We start from the raw sequence: 21,900 nt of genomic DNA, 5'->3' as shown, positions 1-21,900 counted from the left end.
CTCTCTCTCTCTCTCTCTCTCTCTCTCTCTCTCTCTCTCTCTCTCTCAAGTCATTGGTCCTCTGCATTAAATTCTAAGGTTACTTTCAGCTCTGACATTCTGTAATTTTGCCCAGGTCTGACATTCTTTGATGAAGTATCCATGGTCCCTTCTGGCCCTGAAATTTTATCAATCTATGTCTGTAAGCACTTTAAAAAATATTTATGTTTCCATTCTCATTAGGAGGTCAGACAGAATGCTCCAAACCATTCATCCGATACCATGAGCAAGTCTCATACAACAGGGCTGCCTTGGATCAAAAGCTCTGGAAGACCCAGAGGTCCACCCACGGAGGGGAAGAGCCAATCCAGCTTGATTTCCAAGCATATCAAAGGTCAGTGGCACTTCAGAAACAACCACCAGTATTCCAGTGGTTCTTTTCCATGGGTGCCCCCATGTGGCCCACCTTATAGGCACCCAGAAGCCTTTTCCTTCCAACCAGGAGTGGAATCATGGAATACTGGAACATCAGAGCTAGCAGAGACCTTAGAGCTTATCCAGTTCTGGGGTCCATTGCTTGTTTTTAATATTTTGATAACTTCAATTGTCAAAGAAATTGGTTTCTCTATAATCTTACTAATTTTGTTTAAATTAGTGCATTTAAAAATGTTATTCTGAGAAGGGGTCCATGGGCTTCTCCAGCCTGTCACAGAGGTCCTGGACACAAAGTTAAGGAGCCTTGAATTTTAGCCCCAAACTCTCATTTTATAGATGAGAAAATTCAGGCTCAAAGCAGGGCACATCCTTCCAGTCCCACAGGCTGGAAAAATGCATCATCCCTGACTCTTCATCCTGATACCATGTTACTAATAATTTGCCAAATATTGTTTCTATCTCCAAAACACCTCTCACACATGTCCTTTCCCCTTCACTCATACAACAACCACCCCAGTTCAGGTCATCATTGACTCTTGCTGTACAATTGTAATATTATAGTTCTAATTGGTCCCCTTGTTTCCTGTCTCTGCATCCATTCTACACCTAGCTACCTGAGCAATTCTTTTAAATTGAAAATAAGACCATGACAACCCCTTCACTTCTTCCCTTCCTGCCTGCCCTCCCAGCCATACAAGAAACTTCAATAACTGCCTGTTACCACTAGGATCAAATATGTCCTGTGTTTGTAGTTTTGCTTTATCATGAGCTTATTGATTTTTTCATGATTTTATCATGAGCTTATTGAGGTTTTTCCTTGTTTTGGGTGCAATGAGATTCAATTTGTTTATTCACTTGGGCTGCCCCTTTGTATGTAAGAATGGCATTCCTGATCCACCATCAGAAGGGAGAGTATCTTAAGTTCTTTTACTAGCAGTGGGGACAGGCTGCCCTGAACCATTCACACTCTTCCCAAGCTAACGTGTGACTGAAGCTATGCAATTTCAGATGTGGCTCGCCATTGCTAAAAGGAACTTTCAAGACCAACTAGACAAATACCCTCATTTTACAGAGAAGGCAGGTGAGGTGTAGAGAAGAGAAATTACTTGTCTGAGGTCACACATAAATATAGAACCTCTTTACATCTCAGCCTGCAAAAATCCTCATCTTTTTTCAAGGCTCAGCTGGGATGTCCCCTGCTCCATAAAGCCTTCCCTAACCTCCCAGTTTGTAATCTCTCCCTTCTTAAATTATCTTGTAGTTACATCTTTGTATATGAAGTATCCTCCCAGGAGAACGTGAGCCCCTTGAGAGCAAGGCCTGTTTGATTTTTCGTCTCTGTAACCCTAATATCGAGTATAGTGCCTTGCAAATGTTAGACATTTAATCTTTGTTGAATTAAGTTGAACTGAATTGAGCTCGACTGACCCAGGCCTAGGACCCAGGAGACCTGGTTTAGTGTTCTTTGAATGAATAAATGAAAAAGCATGAATTATATGTTTACTGTGTACTAAGTGCTGGGGATAGAAATAAAATCCTCAAGATAGTCTCAGCTCTCAAGGAGCTCACTCTCGTTCAAGCTGGAGGGAGACAACATGTCTAAGGGTACAGTTGCAGAGCAGGTAGAACAGCCCACAGGTCTTAAGGGTAGAGCAAGGCCCAGGAGTGGACAGCTGGCTATTAGGAAAAGTGGATAGAGCATTGAGCTTAGAGTCAGGAAGATACAAGTCCAGATATTGCCTCAGGCACTTTCTAGCTTTGTAACCTTGGGCAAATCACTCAGCCTCTGTTGGTCTCCATTTCCTCATCTGTATACTGAGTGGATCCCTTCCAGCTCTTAAGTTTTATGATTCCTAGGATTCCACCCCATCCCCCAGCCTCTGCCAAGAACTAGGGGGACCAAGGTAAAGGCACTGACATTGTAGGGTCCTTTCTTTGGGCCTTCCAGGACCTTCAAACTCAGCCTGAAACGTGACGACAGCATCTTCTCCAAAGACTTTGAACTCACTGGAATGAGGCACACCAACCCTTTCAATGTGTCTTTCCTTTATTCTGGAGAGCTGAGAGGTAAGAGTTTCCTCCCATTAAGAGTCCAGCTCCTGGGCTCCAGCACCGATATAAGTCCACCTTGGGAACCACTGTCATCAGTGAATAAGAAAGAACAGCAGAGGAGCAAAGTCCTTGGAACAGGGAGCAGAAATGAAAAACCCTGCCCTATCTCGTTCCTTAGAAGAGACTCCTCTCTTTTTAAATTCCATACTTCCACTTCCTCTCCTCTCACTCTCACAGAAACCCTTTGCAATCTGCTTCTGACCTCATCTGGGATCTCCTAATTGGCAAATCTAATGGCTTTTTCTCAGTCCTTGTCCTTCCCTGACCTCTCCACAGCATTTGTCACTGTCAACTAGATTTTCCTCCTGTATATTTTGTCTTTTCTCTGGGTTTTTCTGACCCTGTTCTCTTCATTGTTTCTGGCAGTCCCCCACACCTGGAATGCTCTCCCTCCTCCACTCTGCCTCCTAACTTCCCTGGCTTCCTTTTCATCCCAACTAAAATCCCACCTTTTACTGGAAGTCTTTCCCAACACCTCTTAATTTTTCATGCCTTCTCTCTATTATTTCCTATTTATCCTGCATATAACTTGCTTTGTATGTATGTGTTTGCATGTTATCTCCCCCAGTAGATTGTAAGCTCCTTGAGGACAGGGATTGTCTTTTGGCTCTTTTTGTATCCTTGGGACTTAGTACCATGTCTAGCATATAGTAGGCACTTTGAAAATGTTTATTGGTTCTGGGTCTCCTCCTTTCTGCCTACTCCTTCTCAATCTTCCTTGCTAACCCCTCATGCATGTCATGCGCACTGTGTGTATGGCCCTAGGGCTCTGTCCTTCCCTTCTTTCTCAGCACTCTCACTTGCTGGCCTCATCCAGCTCCCATGGGTTCAGCTCATGATCTCCATGCAGGTAACTCCCACATCTCTATCTCTAGTCCTACTCTCTTTCCTGAGCTTAAGTCCTTTATCACCAGTTACCTCTTAGAGGTTTCAACCTGGATGTCCAGGAGACATCTCAAAATCAACATGTCCAAAATAGAACAGTATCTGCCTTCTAGGAGACTATGTTCTACGGGGAGGGTGCAGTGTGTTCACTGAGGAGTGAATACAAGGTATATTTTAAGGAATACAAAGTAATTTCAAATGGGGGAGCAACCGCTAAGAGCTGGGGACACCATTCCCCAGGTCACCCTCCTACTCCCCACTTCCACCCGCCTTGGTGAAAAAACAAAAACTTTGTAACTACTCTTCATAGTTAAGCAAAACAAATTCCCACATTGGCCATGTCTAAAAGGGTATGTCCCATTCTCATCTCAACAATCATTTGTGTTTTTTATTTTATTTTTTTAAAAGTTTTATTATTTTTAACATTTCTTGAGTTCCAAATTTTCTCCCTTCCTCCAGCTACTGAGAAGACAAGCAATATAATATCAATTATACATGTGAAATAATATAAAACATATTTTCATATTAGCCATGTTGCAAAAAAAAGCAAGAAAAATGGAGAAAATCATACTTCAATTTGTACTTAAAGTTCATTAGTTCTCTCTCTGGAAGTGTTGAGGTCTAGAGGTGTTGGGACCCCAATATTCAAGAGCAAGCAATGCAGGTTCTGCCTCAAATGAGTTCGAACCAAGCCTTCTTTCAGCCAGCAACGGGATTTATTAGAACACTGGTCAGGGTGGGTGAGATAGTAAGAATCTTCCATATTGTGACACTTGTATTGACAGACTGAATCTGAGCATTGGTCAGACTCTTAAGGAATCTGAGCAATTTAATGCAGGGCAGGATGGACTTTATATACAGAAAGACTGTGGGAAGAATCTAGGAGAGAAGAGGTCTAGGAGGAATTAAGGGTGGGAAGTGGCCAGGGCAATCAGGAGATAACAGGGCTCTGCTAGGTTAGTGGTAACTGAGTGGTTTGTGTGTGGGTCCACAGTGAAACTGCCCCAGGCAAATGAAAGCCAGAGACATGGCCTTGTGGGAAAGTTCAGGGTGGGTGGGTAGGTGGGTTTCCCAGGACTCCTAGCCATCAGAAGTAGATTGTACTTTTCATCACAATTCCTTCAGAATTGTCTTAGATCGTTGTATTGATCAGAGTAGCTAAGTGTTTCACAGATGATCATCATTACTGTGTATAATGATCTTCTGGTTCTGCTCACTTCACTTTGCATCAGTCCATATATGTTTTTTTCAGGTTTTTCTAAAAGCATCCTGGTTGTTATTTCTTATAGCACAATAATATTCTATCACAATCATATTCTACAATCATTCAACCATTCCCCAATCAATGAACATACTCACAATTTCCAGTTCTTTGTGTAAACTCCCTAAGCCAGCTTAAGCACCCCCCCCCCAACCTGAAAGAAGCCAAAAACCTGGATTGGCCAATCAGGAGAAAGGTATTTTTTTGCCCACTCTAGATTAATACTTTTTTCCCCTAGATTTTTTTCTAGATTTTCTAGATTTACACTCTCTGAGTGAAGCCACAATACTCTTTTTCTCTGTCAACAACTACAAGGCTGGATGAAACTGACCAGGAACATTCTTCTGTTATGACTGATGAAGACCAGACAACTTTAACTGGTCATATCTTGAATAACAGGACTTTTCTTGATATTTTGTAGGCACTATCCTGTTATGACATCCATGTTTTATGACACTCCCACGTTTATGGGTGATAGAAATGGAAGCTATAATTTTGACTGACTCAGGTATCTTGAGTTGGGGGAAGGAATGGGAGGGGGGGAAAGGAAGAGGTACCTCCTTACTCTATGGAAAAAAGTCTTTTTCAACTGGCCTTTCTTTGAGTCAGATTATTCTGATTCCCATACATATGTTTTCACTGGTTTAAAAGGAACAAACAGCACATATTAACTTAAATTTCATTTGTCTCTTTATAGAGAAAACTCTGGAGGTTGACTTAATATTGTTTTTCTTCTTTTTTAAAAATTAATTTATTTTTCCTTTTCAACATTCATTTCCAAAAGATTTTGAGTTCCAGATTTTCTCCCCATCTCTCCCCTACCCTCCACCCCAAGATAGCATGCATTCTGAATACCCCTTCCCCCAGTCTGCCCTCCCTTCTATCATCCCCCCCTTTATCCCCTTCCCCCTCACTTTCTTGTAGGGCAAGATAGATTTCCTTACCCCACTGCGTACATATCTTATTTCCCAGTTGCATGTGAAAACTGATTTGTCTCTTCTTAGACCAAACTCTGGGGGTTGACCTAATTTTGTTGTCTTTTAAGACAAAACTCGGAAGGCTGACATTTGCCACCACAAAAGAAAGACACTAAAAAATTTTCGTATATATAGGTCCTCAGCAAGCATTTGGTAAGCATCCACTGTGTGCCAGGCACTATAAGAAGCATGGGGATACAAAGAAAGACTAAAGAAAACAAAACAGTTCATGTTTCAAGGACTCTCAATCTAATGGGAGTCTTCTGTATACTTGTCTATCTCCTTTCTCTCCTGAGATGGGCAGCACTTTATCATCAGTCCTCTAGAATCATGGTTGGTCAGAGTTCACAACTCTACTCTTCAGTTTCATATTTTTTTTAATCCAAACCACCAAAAACATTGTTATAACTATCCCTCACCCTCATCCCCACAAACATACATGCTTTCCTGTATCAGAAACATACCCTGAATGTTCTTTGTTCTGTTGTATTTCTTTTGTCTCTAATTTGGCCTTGAAAAAAAATTATTCCCTACCCACCCTAATTAGCTCACTTCATAAAATATCATAATTGTTTTCATTTAACATTTTAATAATAAACTTACTAATCAAAAATAAAATCAAACAATAAAACAAGCATATAGAATAAGAAATAAAACATCTTACATAAAATCAAGGGTGTGTTGTTAAAATGTTTAACAACTATTTTTCCAAGGTGAAAACACACTTTTAAGTTTAATCTGCATCATCATTAACTTTCTTAAGTGAAGAAATCAATCAAGCAATAAATCAAGTCCTGATTTTATAGCAGTGTGCCAATTTCTAAAGTGTAAATGCTCATACTGAAAACTCTCCTATGCTGGTTAGAGCTGGCTCCAGAACACCCCTGCAAAACAAACAAACAAACAAACAAAAAAACCCTTAGCACTTAACAAAGTAGAATCAAATAAATTAGCAGGCAAAATAAAAGGAACAGCAGTATCTTCTTCAAGAACCAGGAGAATTTACCATGGAAGGGAGAAGAGGGCACCCTATGGCTTTTAGGTACTCTTTGTGGACCATGTTCTAGATGATTCTGAACTGGGAATGACAAACTGACCTCTGTGGTAACTGTTGGTTGTTGTTATTATTGTTTGGGGAGAGTCTAGTTTCTCTTAATCCTATCTTGATCCTAAGTAGAGTTTGATCCCAGAATGGTCACTTCATATAATATGCCTACATGCTATCCAAGGGGTACAGTAGTCAGGTGTGCTTTCAGTCACATGAGAAGTGTTATTTTTAAGGGAGGAAAACTGGGGTCTTCAGAGAAGTCCTACTAGTCCTTTCCACTATTCCAAGAAATCCACCTGGGACAGATCCAGTAGCCAGATGTGCCCATTCTCATAGGTTCAGTATGTCTTTCACAAGCTCTCCAGAAAGCAACTTAGCAGCAACCTCTGGATTTCTCCAATGTCTATTAACAGATGAACCGGGCTCTTCCTGCCACGGTTCCATCATTTATGGTCTCTTTGAAGGCATCATCCAAACTAAAGATGGCACCTACTATGTGGAACTGACAAGACCATCTTCCAGTAATGAAACAGGGCCAAGACTTTTGATCATTTACCACCAGCGGGAGATAGGTGAGTCCTAGGTCCCTTCTGCCCTTCGGAAATATTCAGAGGTCCTCTGGGCTGTTCAGTTATACACTCCATTTTCATTTGCCCAAGACATCCCCTTAATCCACTGTCTACAGTGGATTAAGTTCAATATAATTCAATAAACATTTGTTAAGTACTGATTGTGTTGGATCCACTATTGGAGCTCCCAGGGTATCCTGCCAGGGGACAGAACTATAGTTCACCTCTATATCCCTTGGCTCTCAAAAGTTGTTGGGAGGGAAAAGAACAAGGGCTCTGTTCTTGGAACCATCTTTCCCACCTACTCCTATTCCCAGGGTTCTTCACTTCAGCTGTAAAGGATCAGGTAGAGCCCTGGGAATTGGGAGGCAGAAGAGTGGGAATGATGGTACTGCCCCTGCTGCCCAGCTGCCGCTGGCTCAAAGTGACCTTTCCTTCATCTGATTACATGGAAGGGAGAATTCCTCTTATGCACTTACTGCATCCTGACATGTTTCATGGTTATTTGTGCTTATACCTTACAGTGTTCCCAAAGTGGAATGGGCTGCCTTGGGAGGTAGTTTGTTCCTCAGGACTGTGAGTGTTCAAAGGAAAGCTGGCCATTTTTCAGAGATGTTGTAGAAGTGGTTTGTGATTTGTGGAAGGGGTGAACTAGTCAACCACTCTCCAAGTTCTCTTCCCAACACCAAGTTGCTATGATTGTGCAAAGCTCCTTCTTCAGTGCTAGGCACATAAACTATGAAAAACATCATGATCCCCACCACCAAGGAACTTACAAACTAACTGGGGCTAGAAAGCACATAGGCGTCTGCCATAAACTGGCTCCCGTTGGGGTCAGTTTCTTCATCTGCAGAGTTTCCTACGTTCAAGCAACTACAGCTTTTGGTCCATTGATTCAACTGTTCTGGGGTAGCTAGGTGGTGCAGTAGATAGAGCACTGGCTCTGGAGTTTAGAGGACCTGAGTTCAAATTCGGCCTCAGACATTTACTAGCTGTGTGACCCTGAGCAAGTCACTTAACCCTGATTGCCTTAAAAAAAGAAAAAGAGTTCTGAGTGAATTCAACTAGAGGACCTGTCCCTGATATCTGTTACACTTCAAACATACTACATGTATGCTTCTACTATTTCCTTTTTTAGTTCTATTTATTTCAGTGATTCATTAGATCATACTGTGGAAAGAACACATGATTTGAAATCAAGAGAAATTTGGGTTAAAATCCAAGATCTGCAACTTACTAGCTGTGTGATCCTGGAAAAATCACAAAGGCTCTCTAGGCCTCAGTTTCCTCATTTGTAAAATGGGAATAATAATCCCAGCACTACTTACCATACAAGGTTGTTGAGGAGAAAGTACTTTGTAAACTTTAAAACACCACAGAAATCTTAGTTATTATTATTATTATTGCTTTTTGGAGGGCAATTGGGTTAAGTGACTTGCCCAAGGTCACACGGCTAGTTTTTGTGTTAAGTGTCTGAGGCCGGATTTGAACTCAGGTCTTCCTGACTCCAGGGCCAGTGCTCTATTCACTGTGCCACCTAGCCGCCCCTAATATTATTATTTTCTATGACCTTACCAATGCAGGTACTCCCTTTATAGCCATAGACTATGCCTTGTCCGTAACTCCTCCTCTTCTTGTGTAATTCTTGTCCATGTCCTTCCATCAGCCTTCCTTAGACAGTCTACCTAACTTGTTGTGTATAAGCTCTTCTCTTATTCTCCTCCTAACACACCATGGACCCCTGTGCAGATCTGGGCTTGTCCACCTAAATCTCCCACTCTCGCTACCTGACTGTCTCACCTACCCATCCTATCACATATGCCTTGATGACACATTTTTTATGCCATGTCTTGAAAGTAAGTCATCACTGGTGGCACACTGCCAACTGGGCATCTTTCCAGTTCCAATGAGTCTCTTGAAATTGCAGTCCTGGGGCGGCTAGGTGGTGCAGTGAATAGAGCACCGGCCCTGGAGTCAGGAGGACCTGAGTTCAAATTTGACCTCAGACACTTCACACAAAAACTAGCTGTGTGACCTTGGGCAAGTCACTTAACCCCAACTGCCCTCCAAAAAGCGAAAAAAAAGAAAAAAAAGAAATCGCAGTCCTTCTGTGATCATACTGTTTCATGATTTGTAGCCATTCCTACATTTTCAGCATGAGAATAGGGGTAAGGGTTTGGGACTAGAGCTGCTATTTTGTTAGCACAGGCGAATTACTGGGTGAGGAAACTCCTATCAATGTAGGTCGGCACCTGTTCTGAACCTGTCGGGGTCTGTTTAGAGCTAAGTGATTTGCCCAGGGTTACAGAGCCAAGACATATCATAGGTGAGGCATCTAGGACCAGTTTGTATCTGGTCAGTTTCCCAAATGCAATCCCCGCTATTTCTTCATCTGTAAAATGAGAGAGGTTGGATATGATGATGTCTGAGGTCTCTTCCAGCTTGAAAGCTAATCCTGATCCAAGGCTCAGCTGGTTTCAGCAAGAAATATACACACCTGTTTCTTCAAAAGGAATGCTTTGTCTTTCAGGTACCAATAAACTAGTGAGAAGAGGCAGGGAAGGAAAGTAAAAGATAGTCATTATTAAGCTCATACACTGTACTAAGCACTTTACAAATAGTTCTCATTTGATTCTCACAGCAACCCTGGGAGTTAACCTTGGCTATTATCCCCATGTTACAGTTGGGAAAAATTGAGGCTGAGAATGGTTAAGGGACTCGCCCAAGGTCACACAGCGAGGAAATATCTGAAGCAACATTTGAACTCAGATCTTCCCAACTCCAGGCCCAGCATTCTGTGTTCTATGGCGCCACCTAGTGCCTCATGGCCACAGAGGGAAAGCATGTGATTACACTTAACTGCATATCCCATTGGAGTTCTGTTGTAACCATTCTGTATTTTACCTTTGTACTTTTTCTACTTTAGATTATTCCCTTTTAAACATCTCAGACTGTCCTTGTTTAGCCTTAAGGATGCATCTGTTCTGTCAGCCTTGGCTTCCCAAGTTTAATTTGAAGGTAAGTTTAATCAGTGTCTTGGTGCAATAGAAATGTCACCAACCTGGGAGGCAGAGGGTGAGGACTTAGAGTCTGGACTCTGCTAAGCATCCCCTCTTGCAAATCATCACCTCTTTTTTTTAATTTAATTTTTTATTTCCCCCCAATTACATATATAGACCATTTTAAGTATTTGTTTTAAAAAAATTTTGAATTCCAAATTCTCTCCCTCCCTCCTTCCCCTTCCCCTTCATTGAGAAGGCAAGCATTTTGATACAGGTTATATACATGTGCAATCATGCAAAATGTATTTCCATGTTAGTTGTGTTGTGAAGGAAAACACAGACAAAAAAGCCTAAGAAAAATAAAGTTTAAAAAGTAAATCATCACCTCGTTAGGTTTTAACCTCCTTATCTGTCAAGTAAGGTAGTTGGACTGCATGAGTTCTAAGACCACCTCACCCTCCACCCCCAGTCCTGACATTCCTTCCATCTTCTAAAGTCAATCACTCAATACACCTTGGGATCCTTAGTAAAGAGGATTCAGAAATATAGTGGGATGCAATTGTTATCATGCAGGTGACTTCCTCCCCAAGCATGTTGTAAATTGTCTCTAATCTTATTTTAACATTAAGGTATAAAAATACTAAGTGAGAGTCACACATACATTTTTTTGAGCACCTATCATGTACCAGACACTATGTTAAGGGCTAGTGATGTGGAAAAAAAAGAAAGAGACAGTCCCTGCCCTCAATGAGCTTGCATTTTATGGGAGGGAGATAACATATATACAAAAGAATGTACAAAATAAATGTAAGGCGAAGGGTTTTTTTTGGGGGGAGGGTCAGGGGGAAGGGAGCATAGCAACTAAGGATGGGAATTAATTAAGCTCAGGGCTGTTCTGATAAATATTGAACAACATGCTTTCCAAAGAATATGCTTTTAAATTTATCTGCATTATCGACATTTTCTCAATCAGTTTTTTAAAGTCTCTAACCAACAAAGTAATAAAGCAAGGCTTGGTTTGTAGCTTTTGATGTTTGACTAGACTTGGCAACTGATTGAATATTTTGGGTGAGGGAGGGTGACAAGGAAGATTCCAGACCTGGCTGTTTGGAAGAATGGTGGGTACCATCATTTTTACATATTTGTATCATTATAATGATTCTTTTCCTGCCATTTAAGTGGTAGGCTCAAAAGATTTAGTATTCATCCAGGCTGAAGAGACTCTTAAGATTTTATCCTGGCTGGTGAATCAGCACTTATTTTTAGACTTGGAAACCAATGTGTAAAAAGTGACATGCTGCTATGATTGGGGCACTTTCCTCAACTGATGATCTCTCCATTTTTATAGAGGTTTTGTTCCCAAAAATAACTTCTTCTTCTATGAAATGGATTGAGAGGAAACTGAGTCAGTAAAGAACACTTTCAAAGCTGATAACAGTAATGATGAAGAATGCTGGTGCCTCCGATAGCAATAGGGAAGTGGTACCTTTCCAGGGGGAGGGGGAGTAGAGATCATGAGTTCTGCTTTGGATCTGTTGATTTTGAGATGACTACAGGACATCCAGTTTGAAATTTCAGAAGTGTGTGAGGCCTTTTCTATAGACTTTGCTCTGTTCAGACATATTGTGGCAGTATATTCACTGAGCAGTTTGTAGGCACATCTCACCTAGTGACTTCTCCAACTGATATTTTGGGGGAAAAAACCTCTAGGTGTGAATATATAGACCTGGGAGTGATCTGTGTAGCACTAATCGTTAAACCCATTGGAATTGAAGAGGTGAACAGGATCATAGATAAAGAACTGGAAGGAATATTGGAGATAGATTATTGAACCCAACCCTTCTCCCATTTTACAGATGAGGAAATTGAGGCTTAGAATGGTTACGTTACTTGCTCTGGTCACAGCTAGTGTTTGAGACAGTATCCTGACTTCAAGTCTAGCAGTCTGTCAAGAGAATAAGAGATGGACAGAGACTAGAGATGGAAAGACAGACAGACAGACAAACAGAGAGAGACTCCCAGGATAGGACCTTGGGGATATACTCACACAGGGGATGGGATATGGATGATGACTGAGCAAAGGTGACTGATAAGGAATAGTCAGACTAGTAGGAAAACCCAGAAGTACTGCCATGACAACTCAAAGAACAAACAATTCAGTAGGAGAGGGTGTCCAGCAGCGACAAACGTTAGTCAGAAAGGATGAAAACTAAGAAAAGGCCATCAGATCTGGCAATTGAGAGTGATTGTGGGGAGTACAATTTCATTTGAGTGAAGAGTTCTGAAACATTGCAGTAAGCAACAGGGGAAGAAGTGGAGTTTTTCCCCACTGGGGAGTTTGTTTGGGAAAGGGAAGAGGCATATAAGATAATAGCATGAGGTAGAATCACATTCTTATGGATGGAGAAACCCTGAGCACGTATTCCATAGACCCTCTCATCTCTCAGTTTCCATGTTCTAAAATCCCTCCCAATTCTGATATTCTGTGTTCTAAGGATCTGATAGTCTCCATCCTATATTCCAGATATTCTAATATTATATGATTCTCAGTCAGGGATTTTTTTTTTTTTTGCCAGGCATTGTGCTAAATTGCTGAGAATTCAGAGAAAAGCAAAGACCTGGTCCCTGCCTTCAATAAGCTCACATTTTAATGGGGGAGACAAAATGCAAACAAGTATTTTTAAAAATTTATATATATGGATATATGTATGTATGCATGTATATATGTTTATATGTGTATGTATATATAGATACATACCTCTATCTATCTGTCTGTCTGTCTATCTATCTATCTATGTGGAGCAGGTGGGTAGTAATATCAGAAGAAAGGCACTGGGCCAGTGAGACCCTGCCCCTGATGGCTGAATCAGCCCCCTCAGGTAAACGGCTTGCTGCCAGGCCCCCTGGATGGGTTCCCCATCCCCCAGGGAAGAGCTGTGGCACGAAGGTGTGAGGATTGGATCCTTGAGATGAGCCTGGTGTTTTTGCCCCCGGCCTAGGAACACTGTAGTGCGCAATGTCCGCAGGGGAGAGCCATTAGTTAGTGTCCTATAAAAGGCCGGCACTCCAGACAACAAAGGAGACTATTTTCCACCATCCTCTCTTTTAACCCGCAGCCTCTGGGTAGATAGCACTCTCCATCGTGCTGGGGAATAGGAGGACTCCCAATTCTCTCTCAGCCCTGCTGGGGGACGGTAGGGCTCCCCACATCCTCTCGGTTCTGCCACGGAAGGCAGGGTTCCCCGCCTTGGACTGCTACAGTTGGGTTGCAGAAAAGCCTTGCAGAAGGTGAGATTTGTGCTCAGTCATGAAGGGAGCTGGTGAAATTAGTGAGTTGAGATGAAGACAGAGAATGTTTCAGGCTGGGGCCAGCCAGTGAAAAGACAGGGAAGAACAGCAGAAAGGCTAGTGTTGATGGACCGTAGAATAAATGCTTGTCAGCTGAAACCTCCACCTACTATAGTCTTCATACTGTTAGGCACCAGTAACCAGCACCCCAGTTCCATTTAACCACTTAGAAAGTGATATTGTCCTGTGTAGAAGGAAATGTGAAACACATACCAATATAGTAAAGCAAGCTAGTTTTTTCAAGGGGAAATACTCACAAAAGGAAGTAGTCGTCGGGGAGAATGGACCCATGATAGTCTGCAAGGGTCCTGGATGGAGTTAGGTGCCTTGTTTGGGCCCTAGAGGGAATGGGGTCTCCTTTCCCAAACCATTAAAGCCTAGTGGGTTTTTATAGGATTTTTATCTTGCTTGAGCAGGACTGGGTATTGGAGGAAGCCAGCAAGGAGGTTGGACCCAAAGACTGGTGTTAACTCATGCCAGTGAGAAGAGGGAAGACTCCAGGGATATTGGTAGTGGTTGATTGATATTCAAACTCCCCACTAGTGGAAAAAGGGCTTTGGGGGGTTTCTGCTGCTCTTACACTGACAGGGTGACTCAGGAGTTTCAAACTTCCCTAGACTTCTTTGTTTACTGTGGTAGGAAGGCTATTGGGGTCATTATAAATCTTTGACGATATAAGGACAAAAGTGCAAATGTTTCCCTACCACACCTCCTGGTATACTCTTTTGTATACCACCTCCATCTCTGGAGAGAATGAGCTGAAACAGAGCACTGACACTACAGAGCTCCTACCAAATTCGCACCCAGATGAGGGATTACTAGTGGGTGAGTCCTTGACTCAGTTACCCCTGGACTGAATCCCGAAAGTCACTCCTTGTTCCCCAGGACATTCATACGTGCTGGGAAGCCTGGATGCCCAGAGTCTTGCTTTCCTGTCCTTTTGAAATTTGCAATGTTTGAGACTCCAAATTGTTCTATTTTACCTAAACAAACAGCAAGAGCCCTTATGGAAAATCTCCAGGAATGTTGGAAGCTTATGGTGCTGATCCTGGATGCCCAGCTGAGAGCCAGTAGTGCCCTGACCAAGATGCCCCAGGGGATCTGTAGATTGTAGAGTTCTGGCCTCAAATACTCCAGTGGGACCCGAAGACCACAGCAGTATGAGTCCAGACACTCTGGGTGGGTGGTGGGGGGGAGGACGGGAGAGGCTGAAATCTTTTAATATTCTGAACACAAATACATCAGGGAAAGTGAAATAAGTATAAAGAGCCAAGGAAATCAAAGTCAGGGCCAAAAAGGCCTGAACATCCATCAAAGACTAAAGGAGGGGCTTGAACTTGGTCCTGGCACAAAGTCCCAAAACAAACTGAGGCTAGAGATATAAGTAAATGGAAGAAGACACCAAACACTATAAAGAAACATTATGGATCAAGAGACACAAGAAAGTAACTTTACGAAAGCTATAATCAGAATATTGGGAAGGGGAGAATAACTTCACTAAAGCACTACAAGAATACTTGGAAGAAAAAAAAGAGACACATTTTTTTTAAAAAAGTGAAATAAGAGTTCTGGAGGGAAAAAAAATGGAAGACTAAATGGCTTAAAACAGAAGTGGAAAGCCTTACCCAAATAGCAAACTTCTCGTAAATCAGGATGAGGCAAATAGGACTCAGTGACTATAGCAGAAACTAAGAAATATTATAACAAAATCAAAAGATTGAAAAAATAAAAAATGTAGGATATCTTCTATCAAAAACAACTAATCTGGAAAACAGGCCAAGGAGTGAGATTTTAAGAAATACTGGACTCCCTGAAAACCATGACCAAACAAAAACCATAAAAATAAAACATTTTAAGAAATCACAACTGAGCACTGTATAGATCTATTTTAATCAAAGAGCAAAATGAAAATAGAAAGAATATACTACCTATTGACCTCAAAATGAAAACTCCCATAGCCAAAATCCAAAGCCTCAGGTCAAAGAAAAAATATTGCAGACATCCATAAAGAAAGAACTGAAGTACCAAGAACCATACTCAGGATCACTGGCAAGACTTGGCAATAATTACGGTAAAGGAGAGAGAATAATGGCTTATCACATTCCAAATTGCAAAAGGCAAAGGCTCACAACCAAGAGTAACTTAAAAGTGGAATATAAACAAAGAATGGTAATCACATGTCAATAGATTCAGGGGAAAAAACACAACTTTTTACAAAATACATTTATTTCTGTTAAAAACATAAAAAGCCTAGAAAAATGCACTTTTTCTTAGTTTGGTAAATTATATTTGTCTAAAACTAAGAATAATCATTATCTATAATGGAGAAATGCTAAATACCTTTCTAGTAATATCAGGGGTAAAAGTAAGGCTGTCTTTTATTACCACTATTATTTTAAATAATTGTAGAAATACTAACTATAGCAATGAGATAAGAAAGGGACTAAATGTACGCGAAGAGGAAACCAAAGTATTGCTTTTTTGCAGATGAGATGATAGTCTACTTAGAAAACCCTAGAAATTTGACTTTAAAAATAACAGAAAATACCCACAAATCATCTGTTTTTCTATGTACTATCAACAATAAGGGAGGAAAGAAAGAAAAAATTCTATCAAAGTGACTATGGAATCTTTTAGAAGTTGATCTACCAAGGCATGACCCAAAATCATGAGAATACAACTCATAAAAATACTCTTTATAGAAATAAACAAACCACCCAAACCTCTCTTTTCTTGGTGTTGATCATCAAGTCAACATTAGTACAAGTGGCAAAGAATCCATTCATACTCTGTGCATCCCAGCTTTAGAGGCTGCATTGAGTGCACAATCATCTGCAAACAAAAAGTTTAGTACTAATTCTCCCTCTACTTTAGTCTTTGCTTATAGTCTTTTCCAATTACATAGCATATGGGGTGTTCAGGGAAGACTAGTGCCTTCATTATAAGGGCTTGCCAAGCCCTTTTTGGGGTTGCTCATCTCTCTTTGGTGTCCACTTGCCACCCAACTTTCTCCTGGGGCTCCAGGAAAATGTAGCATGCACAGTGGCCACACCCCAGTAAAACCATCTTAGCAGATGGACTAAATCAGGTTGAGGATAACTTTAGAGGGATGTCTACCCCAGGGCTTGTGAACGCTTCCCCTGGCAAAATGGGCAGATGAGCACAATTTGTGTCAAAGGGGCCACGAAGGTGGCTGAAGCAGGTACTGTGGAGTGCTTAGAGCTTGGTCAGACATCGAAGCTGTGAAGGTCAGCCACTGCATCCCAGACCATCTCCAGTCATCCTGACTTTGGTCTTTCCACTGGACTTGGATGACTCTAGAAGAGGGAGGGTGATGACTGTGCAGTTCTGCCTCATTTCAATCCAGCTCATTCACAAGTCAAGATCACCCACTATTCCTCTATTTTACTATCAGGACAGAATAAATACAAAAAGTCAGAGGTAACCATATGCTCAGAGACAGGTGAGAGACAAAGCTGATGCCCCTCCCTCAGCCCATTCTGTGAACCAACTCAAGGAAGTCTTGCCTTCTTGCTGAAAAAAAAAATACACTTGTGAGCAGGGACTGTTTTATTCCTTGTACTTAGATCCCTAGGGCCTGGTACACAATAGGCTTTAATGGGACCTTTGTTGATTGATGGATGGAAAGATGGGAAGATTGTTTCTCTGGTACCCATAACCAGTTATAGCTTAACAACTTCTGAGTTATCAATTCCTCTGGGTCTGCAGCCAATTAGAAAACTTGGTCATCACACCCTACCAATCCCTGAATCGCTCATAGCCAGATTCACCAACAATATCAGGTCCTTTGGATCCCCATTTCTTTCAAACCTCAGCTCAAGCACTGATTTTGCATGGAGTCTTTCCTGATCTTCCCAGATCGCAGTGCTCTTACCTCCAAAATCACCTTGTAGTTGTTGGGTAAATATATATATTCTGTAGTTACTTGTGAATATAAGCTCATTTCAAGCAGGAATGATTACATTTTGGTCTTTGTCTCTCCAGGGCCCAGCACGGTGCCTAACACAGAGTGAGTGCTGAATAAGTGCTTGATGATGGATGGGGAAGCGAAGAAATGGGAACACGTATTTTATATAGTGTCTACTTATGTGCCAGGCACCGTGCTAAGCATTTTACAAATATTTAATTTGGTCCATTGGATGAATACATGGATGAAGGTTCAAAGTCAACTGTGAGTACCAAGACTGTACCAAAAATTCTTATTGACTAACTAATTCTCCTTTCCCCAGGAGGAAAAAACATTACCAAGACAGAGAAGGAGCCTCGATTACTCCAAGACATCATGTCTCATGCACTTCAAAGCTGACTTTTTGTTTTACAGGAGATTTGGGAGCCTGGAATCTGTGGTTGCTCAGGTGAGTTCTGGGAGGGCTCTGACAGAGGCTTATCTGCCCCTCTGATGCCTTTTAGGATCTGAGAATTGGGAGGTCTATCCCAAGGGAAGGTGAAGGGAGCTGGTCCCAGGGAGAAGAGAGCAGAGGGCAGTGGGATGGATCCCACCCCCATCCCCACCTCAGGTCCACATCAGTGTAATGTAGTAGGAAAAGCACTAGACTGACAACTAGGGGACCTAGAGACCCAGATCAGTGGTTTCAAGCCCCACTTAATAGCTTCATGTCCCTACAAATTGCTTCATCTCTCTGAGGTCCAATTTCCCCATTTGGAGAAAAGCTATTTTACTATTTGCTGACCTCACAAGGTTATGCTAAGAGCAATGCTATGGGGACCCTAGCACTGCAGGGATATGAGTTTTCACGGCATCTGTTATCCAAGGACCAACCTGGCCACATTTGGGGAGGGTTGGTACTAGAAAGTTGACCCCCAGCGAGTGGGGTTGGGTTGTTTTGTGTTTGTTTTTTGGCCACAGCAACACATGAAGACCATCTCCAAAAGTGTGGATCTATATCAGATATGTAAAAGGACTTTTACTCCCTTTTTGGGAGGCTGTGGGATATAGTGGCCAGAGAGCTAGCCTCAGAGCCAGGAAGATCTCGGTTTGAATCTCTCCTCTGACACAATACTGGGTTGTACAACCCCGGGCAAATCCTATAATCTCTCAGTGATCTAGGCAGTCTTCTAATGTTCCGGGGTGACTAGGTGGCTCAGTGAGCAGACTGCTGGCCCAGGAGTCAGAAGTTTGGATCCGGCCTCTGACACTTAGCTCGAGAGCACACACACACACACACACACACACACACACACACACACAAACTAGCCGTGTGACCTTGGGCAAGTTATTTAACCCCAATTGCCCTCCAAAAAGCAAAAAAAAAAAAAATCCTCTAATATTCTCAATTGATGAGAAGGTGCCTGCCTGCACTGGTGAAAGGACTTCTCCTCATCCAAGAGTTCCCAACATCACTGACCTCACAGATCCAGTCCCTATCCCTATCCCCCAGTTCCTACCTGGCTGGCATCATTGCTTCTGGGAATGAAAATATCTTTAGATCCATAGCCAACCCTGCTGAGCTCTGAGGTCTCACTAGATTGTGTAAACAAACATTATCACAGGGCTGTGGAAGAGGGAAAGGACCAATATTTAATAAGAATTCCTCAAGTTCATATGGGTGTTTACAGCTTGAAAAGCATTTTTACTTATATTATTTCATCTGATACACACAATAAACTGTGAGCTCAAGGGACTAGGAAGGAGGTTTGTAAGTTTCATTCAATCAATCGATAGAGAAACGTTTATTAAACTCTAGTGAAAAGAGTCAGTGGATAAGGGTTCAAATCTCAGTTGTACTATTTATTAGCTATGTGACCTTGGGTGAGTTACTTATCTCCTCTGGGCCTCAGTTTCCTAATCTATAAAATTAGGGGATTGGACTAGATTACCTCTGAGGTTCCTTCCAACTCTAAATCTATTTTCCTACGATCTCTATCTCACCTAGACTTCTTGGTCTGGGAATGCTAAGTTGAAGAAGTAATGTGAAGTAAAGAAAATAATCCTAGAGTGGGAATAAAGAGACTTGAGCTTTAGTTACAGTTCTGGCATTGGCTTTCTGTGTGACTTTGGGTAAGTCATTAGCTTTCTTTGAGCCTCATTTTCCTCCTCTGTAACATTAAAGAGTTGGAATATCTGATGCCTAAGGTCATTTGCAGATCTAACATTCTCTCTGGCTTCCCAGGTTCTTTCAGTCTAATAGTCCCTTCTAGCCCCAACATTCTTGGTTCCAAGGTCCCTACATGCTCAGTTCCAATTTCCCTCCCAGCTCTGTCATTCTATAGTCCGAGGGCCTTTCACCTCTGATGTTTTATGAACTTATTTCACCAAATCCTTTAATGGTATAGTAAATGTGCCAGAAAGCAGGAGGTCTAATTGAATTTCCTTGGAACAAAGCCAGAAGGATGAGCTACTTCTTGAATTTCTCCATATGTTTCCTGTGGAGATGGTTTGGCGCTGCTAATTTTTTCCCCCCTTGGCAGATTGCCAGCTACGTAAAAGCTGTGAATACCATTTATGAAAAAGCTGATTTTGGAGGCATCAAATACATAGACTTCAAAGTGAAAACCTTGCATGTAAGTAGCACTAGCTTGTTTCCATGGAGGAAACAGACTTTCTTCCCCACCCCCCATCCCGACCCTGTTCCTGGCTTCTAGATCTTCTCTCTGCCACCATAACTCATCAGCCTCCCTTCCTGTGAAATACTCTCCATCCATCTGGTTGTTTCTATCCAGATTCTTGTTGCATCTCCTGGCTACAGGCCATTTTTTCTTAATGAGTTCAGTACCCAACTCAGAATTCTCTTCTGCATCTCACCCTGCAGTTGCATCCTTGGTGCAATCCTGGCTTCAGAATTTATCAGCCTCCTCAACTCCTATAATCTCATCTGCCTGCAAAAACAAACACCTGTGAGCAAAGCACCCCCCCCCCCAAATGGCTTCACTTTTTTATCTTCACCTCTAAAATTCCTCTTTCTGATCATAACTTTTGGTCCTTTCACCTCTGTAATGACTTCACTCCTTCTAAACTTGCTCTCCACATTCAACACAACTTCTAATCCATCTATCTTTCCCTATTCTCCCAGTCCATTATCCTCACTCTTATGTCACTTGGTGCCCTTCAAAGTCTTCAAAGATAAAAGGTGCCTTCTAGCTCTAAATCTGCTTTCCTATGACCTCCCATAGACAGGCATTCTAGGGAAATAGTAGTAGCCCAGACTTCCTGATCTGGGAGTGCTAAGTTGAAGAAGTAATGTGAAATAAGGAAAATAACCCTAGACTGGGAATAAAGAGACCTGAATTCTAGTTCTAGTTTGTTTATCAAAGATAAAATGAAACATACATAGGGAATGCATGAGTGGGGTTGGGTACAGGGGGGAATTTCAAGCATGAGAAGGCTATAGGAGCATGGTGGTGCAGATAGCTCCTAGGGTGAGAGTTCTAATGGGATCTGGTAGGAAAAAAAGCCCAAAGTCTCAGGAGCAGGGCACAGAGAGGAATGAAGGGATGGATCAAATGAAGGTTTTTTTTTAAAGGATTGGGAGATCAGTGCATGTTTGTAGGCAAAGGGGAAGGACCCAGTAGACATGGAAATATTGAAGATGAGATGGGTCTAACTCCCAGAAGAGATGTGAATAGATGGAATCAAGAGTACAAGTAACAAGGTTGGTCTTGACAAAAAAAAAAAAAAGGCCTGGCCAATTCCTCCTTAAAGGTGAGATCAAAGGGGGAAAATATTGAGTTGTGAGGTTTAGAAAAAGGAAGATGAGGGAACTCCTGATGGATGTCCTTGATTTTCTTAGAAAAGTAGGGAATAAGGATATTTGTTGAGAGGGCATGGTCTAACTGCCCCTCCATTTATCTACCATCTTCCAGGCCGCCATCTCTCCTTCTGTCATCTATTACCTATATAGCGATCTTCATGGCATCCCCTGTCCTCATTCTTGGTGACTTCAGTACTTGTGTTGATGGCACTTAAACACCCAATTCCACACCCTGACCTGCCCAGACTGTGGGCCAAGGCTGAGCTCCAGCTGTGGCCCCAAGCTATGCTCATTTCTTAGCCAGCTATGTCATAAAATTGTACTATTGATTGCAAACAAGATTTGGAGAACAGTCAGCCTATCAACCAGCACTTATTAGGTGCCCACTCTGTGTGAAGCACTGTGCTATGTACAGTATATACAAAGATAAGCAAAAACATGGTTCTTGTCCTCAGGGTGCTCACCTCACAATGGGGGAGGCAAAATGCAAACAACTATATATACATGTATATATATATATATATATATATATATATATATATATATATATATAT

At 41.8% G+C, this 21,900-nt stretch overlaps 1 protein-coding gene across 1 annotated transcript in view; it reads left to right on the top strand.

Moving 5' to 3' along the window:
• LOC138160201 (disintegrin and metalloproteinase domain-containing protein 10-like) overlaps positions 1–21,900 on the top strand; it is a 54,165-nt gene that overhangs the window by 4,497 nt on the left and 27,768 nt on the right. Inside the window, exons 2-7 of the mRNA XM_069086733.1 lie at positions 223–373; positions 2,363–2,481; positions 7,111–7,269; positions 10,193–10,284; positions 17,867–17,992; positions 20,067–20,159. Coding sequence (XP_068942834.1) covers positions 223–373; positions 2,363–2,481; positions 7,111–7,269; positions 10,193–10,284; positions 17,867–17,992; positions 20,067–20,159 — 740 coding nt within the window. The remainder of the gene's footprint in view (positions 1–222; positions 374–2,362; positions 2,482–7,110; positions 7,270–10,192; positions 10,285–17,866; positions 17,993–20,066; positions 20,160–21,900) is intronic.

This window comes from Petaurus breviceps, unplaced genomic scaffold (assembly GCF_028583685.1).
Source record: "Petaurus breviceps papuanus isolate PSGF00001 unplaced genomic scaffold, PetGlider_PUasm1.0 180, whole genome shotgun sequence".
Lineage (NCBI taxonomy): Eukaryota > Metazoa > Chordata > Mammalia > Diprotodontia > Petauridae > Petaurus > Petaurus breviceps.
Note: the sequence above shows the minus strand (reverse complement) of the source record. Positions and strands in the feature narration are given on the sequence as shown.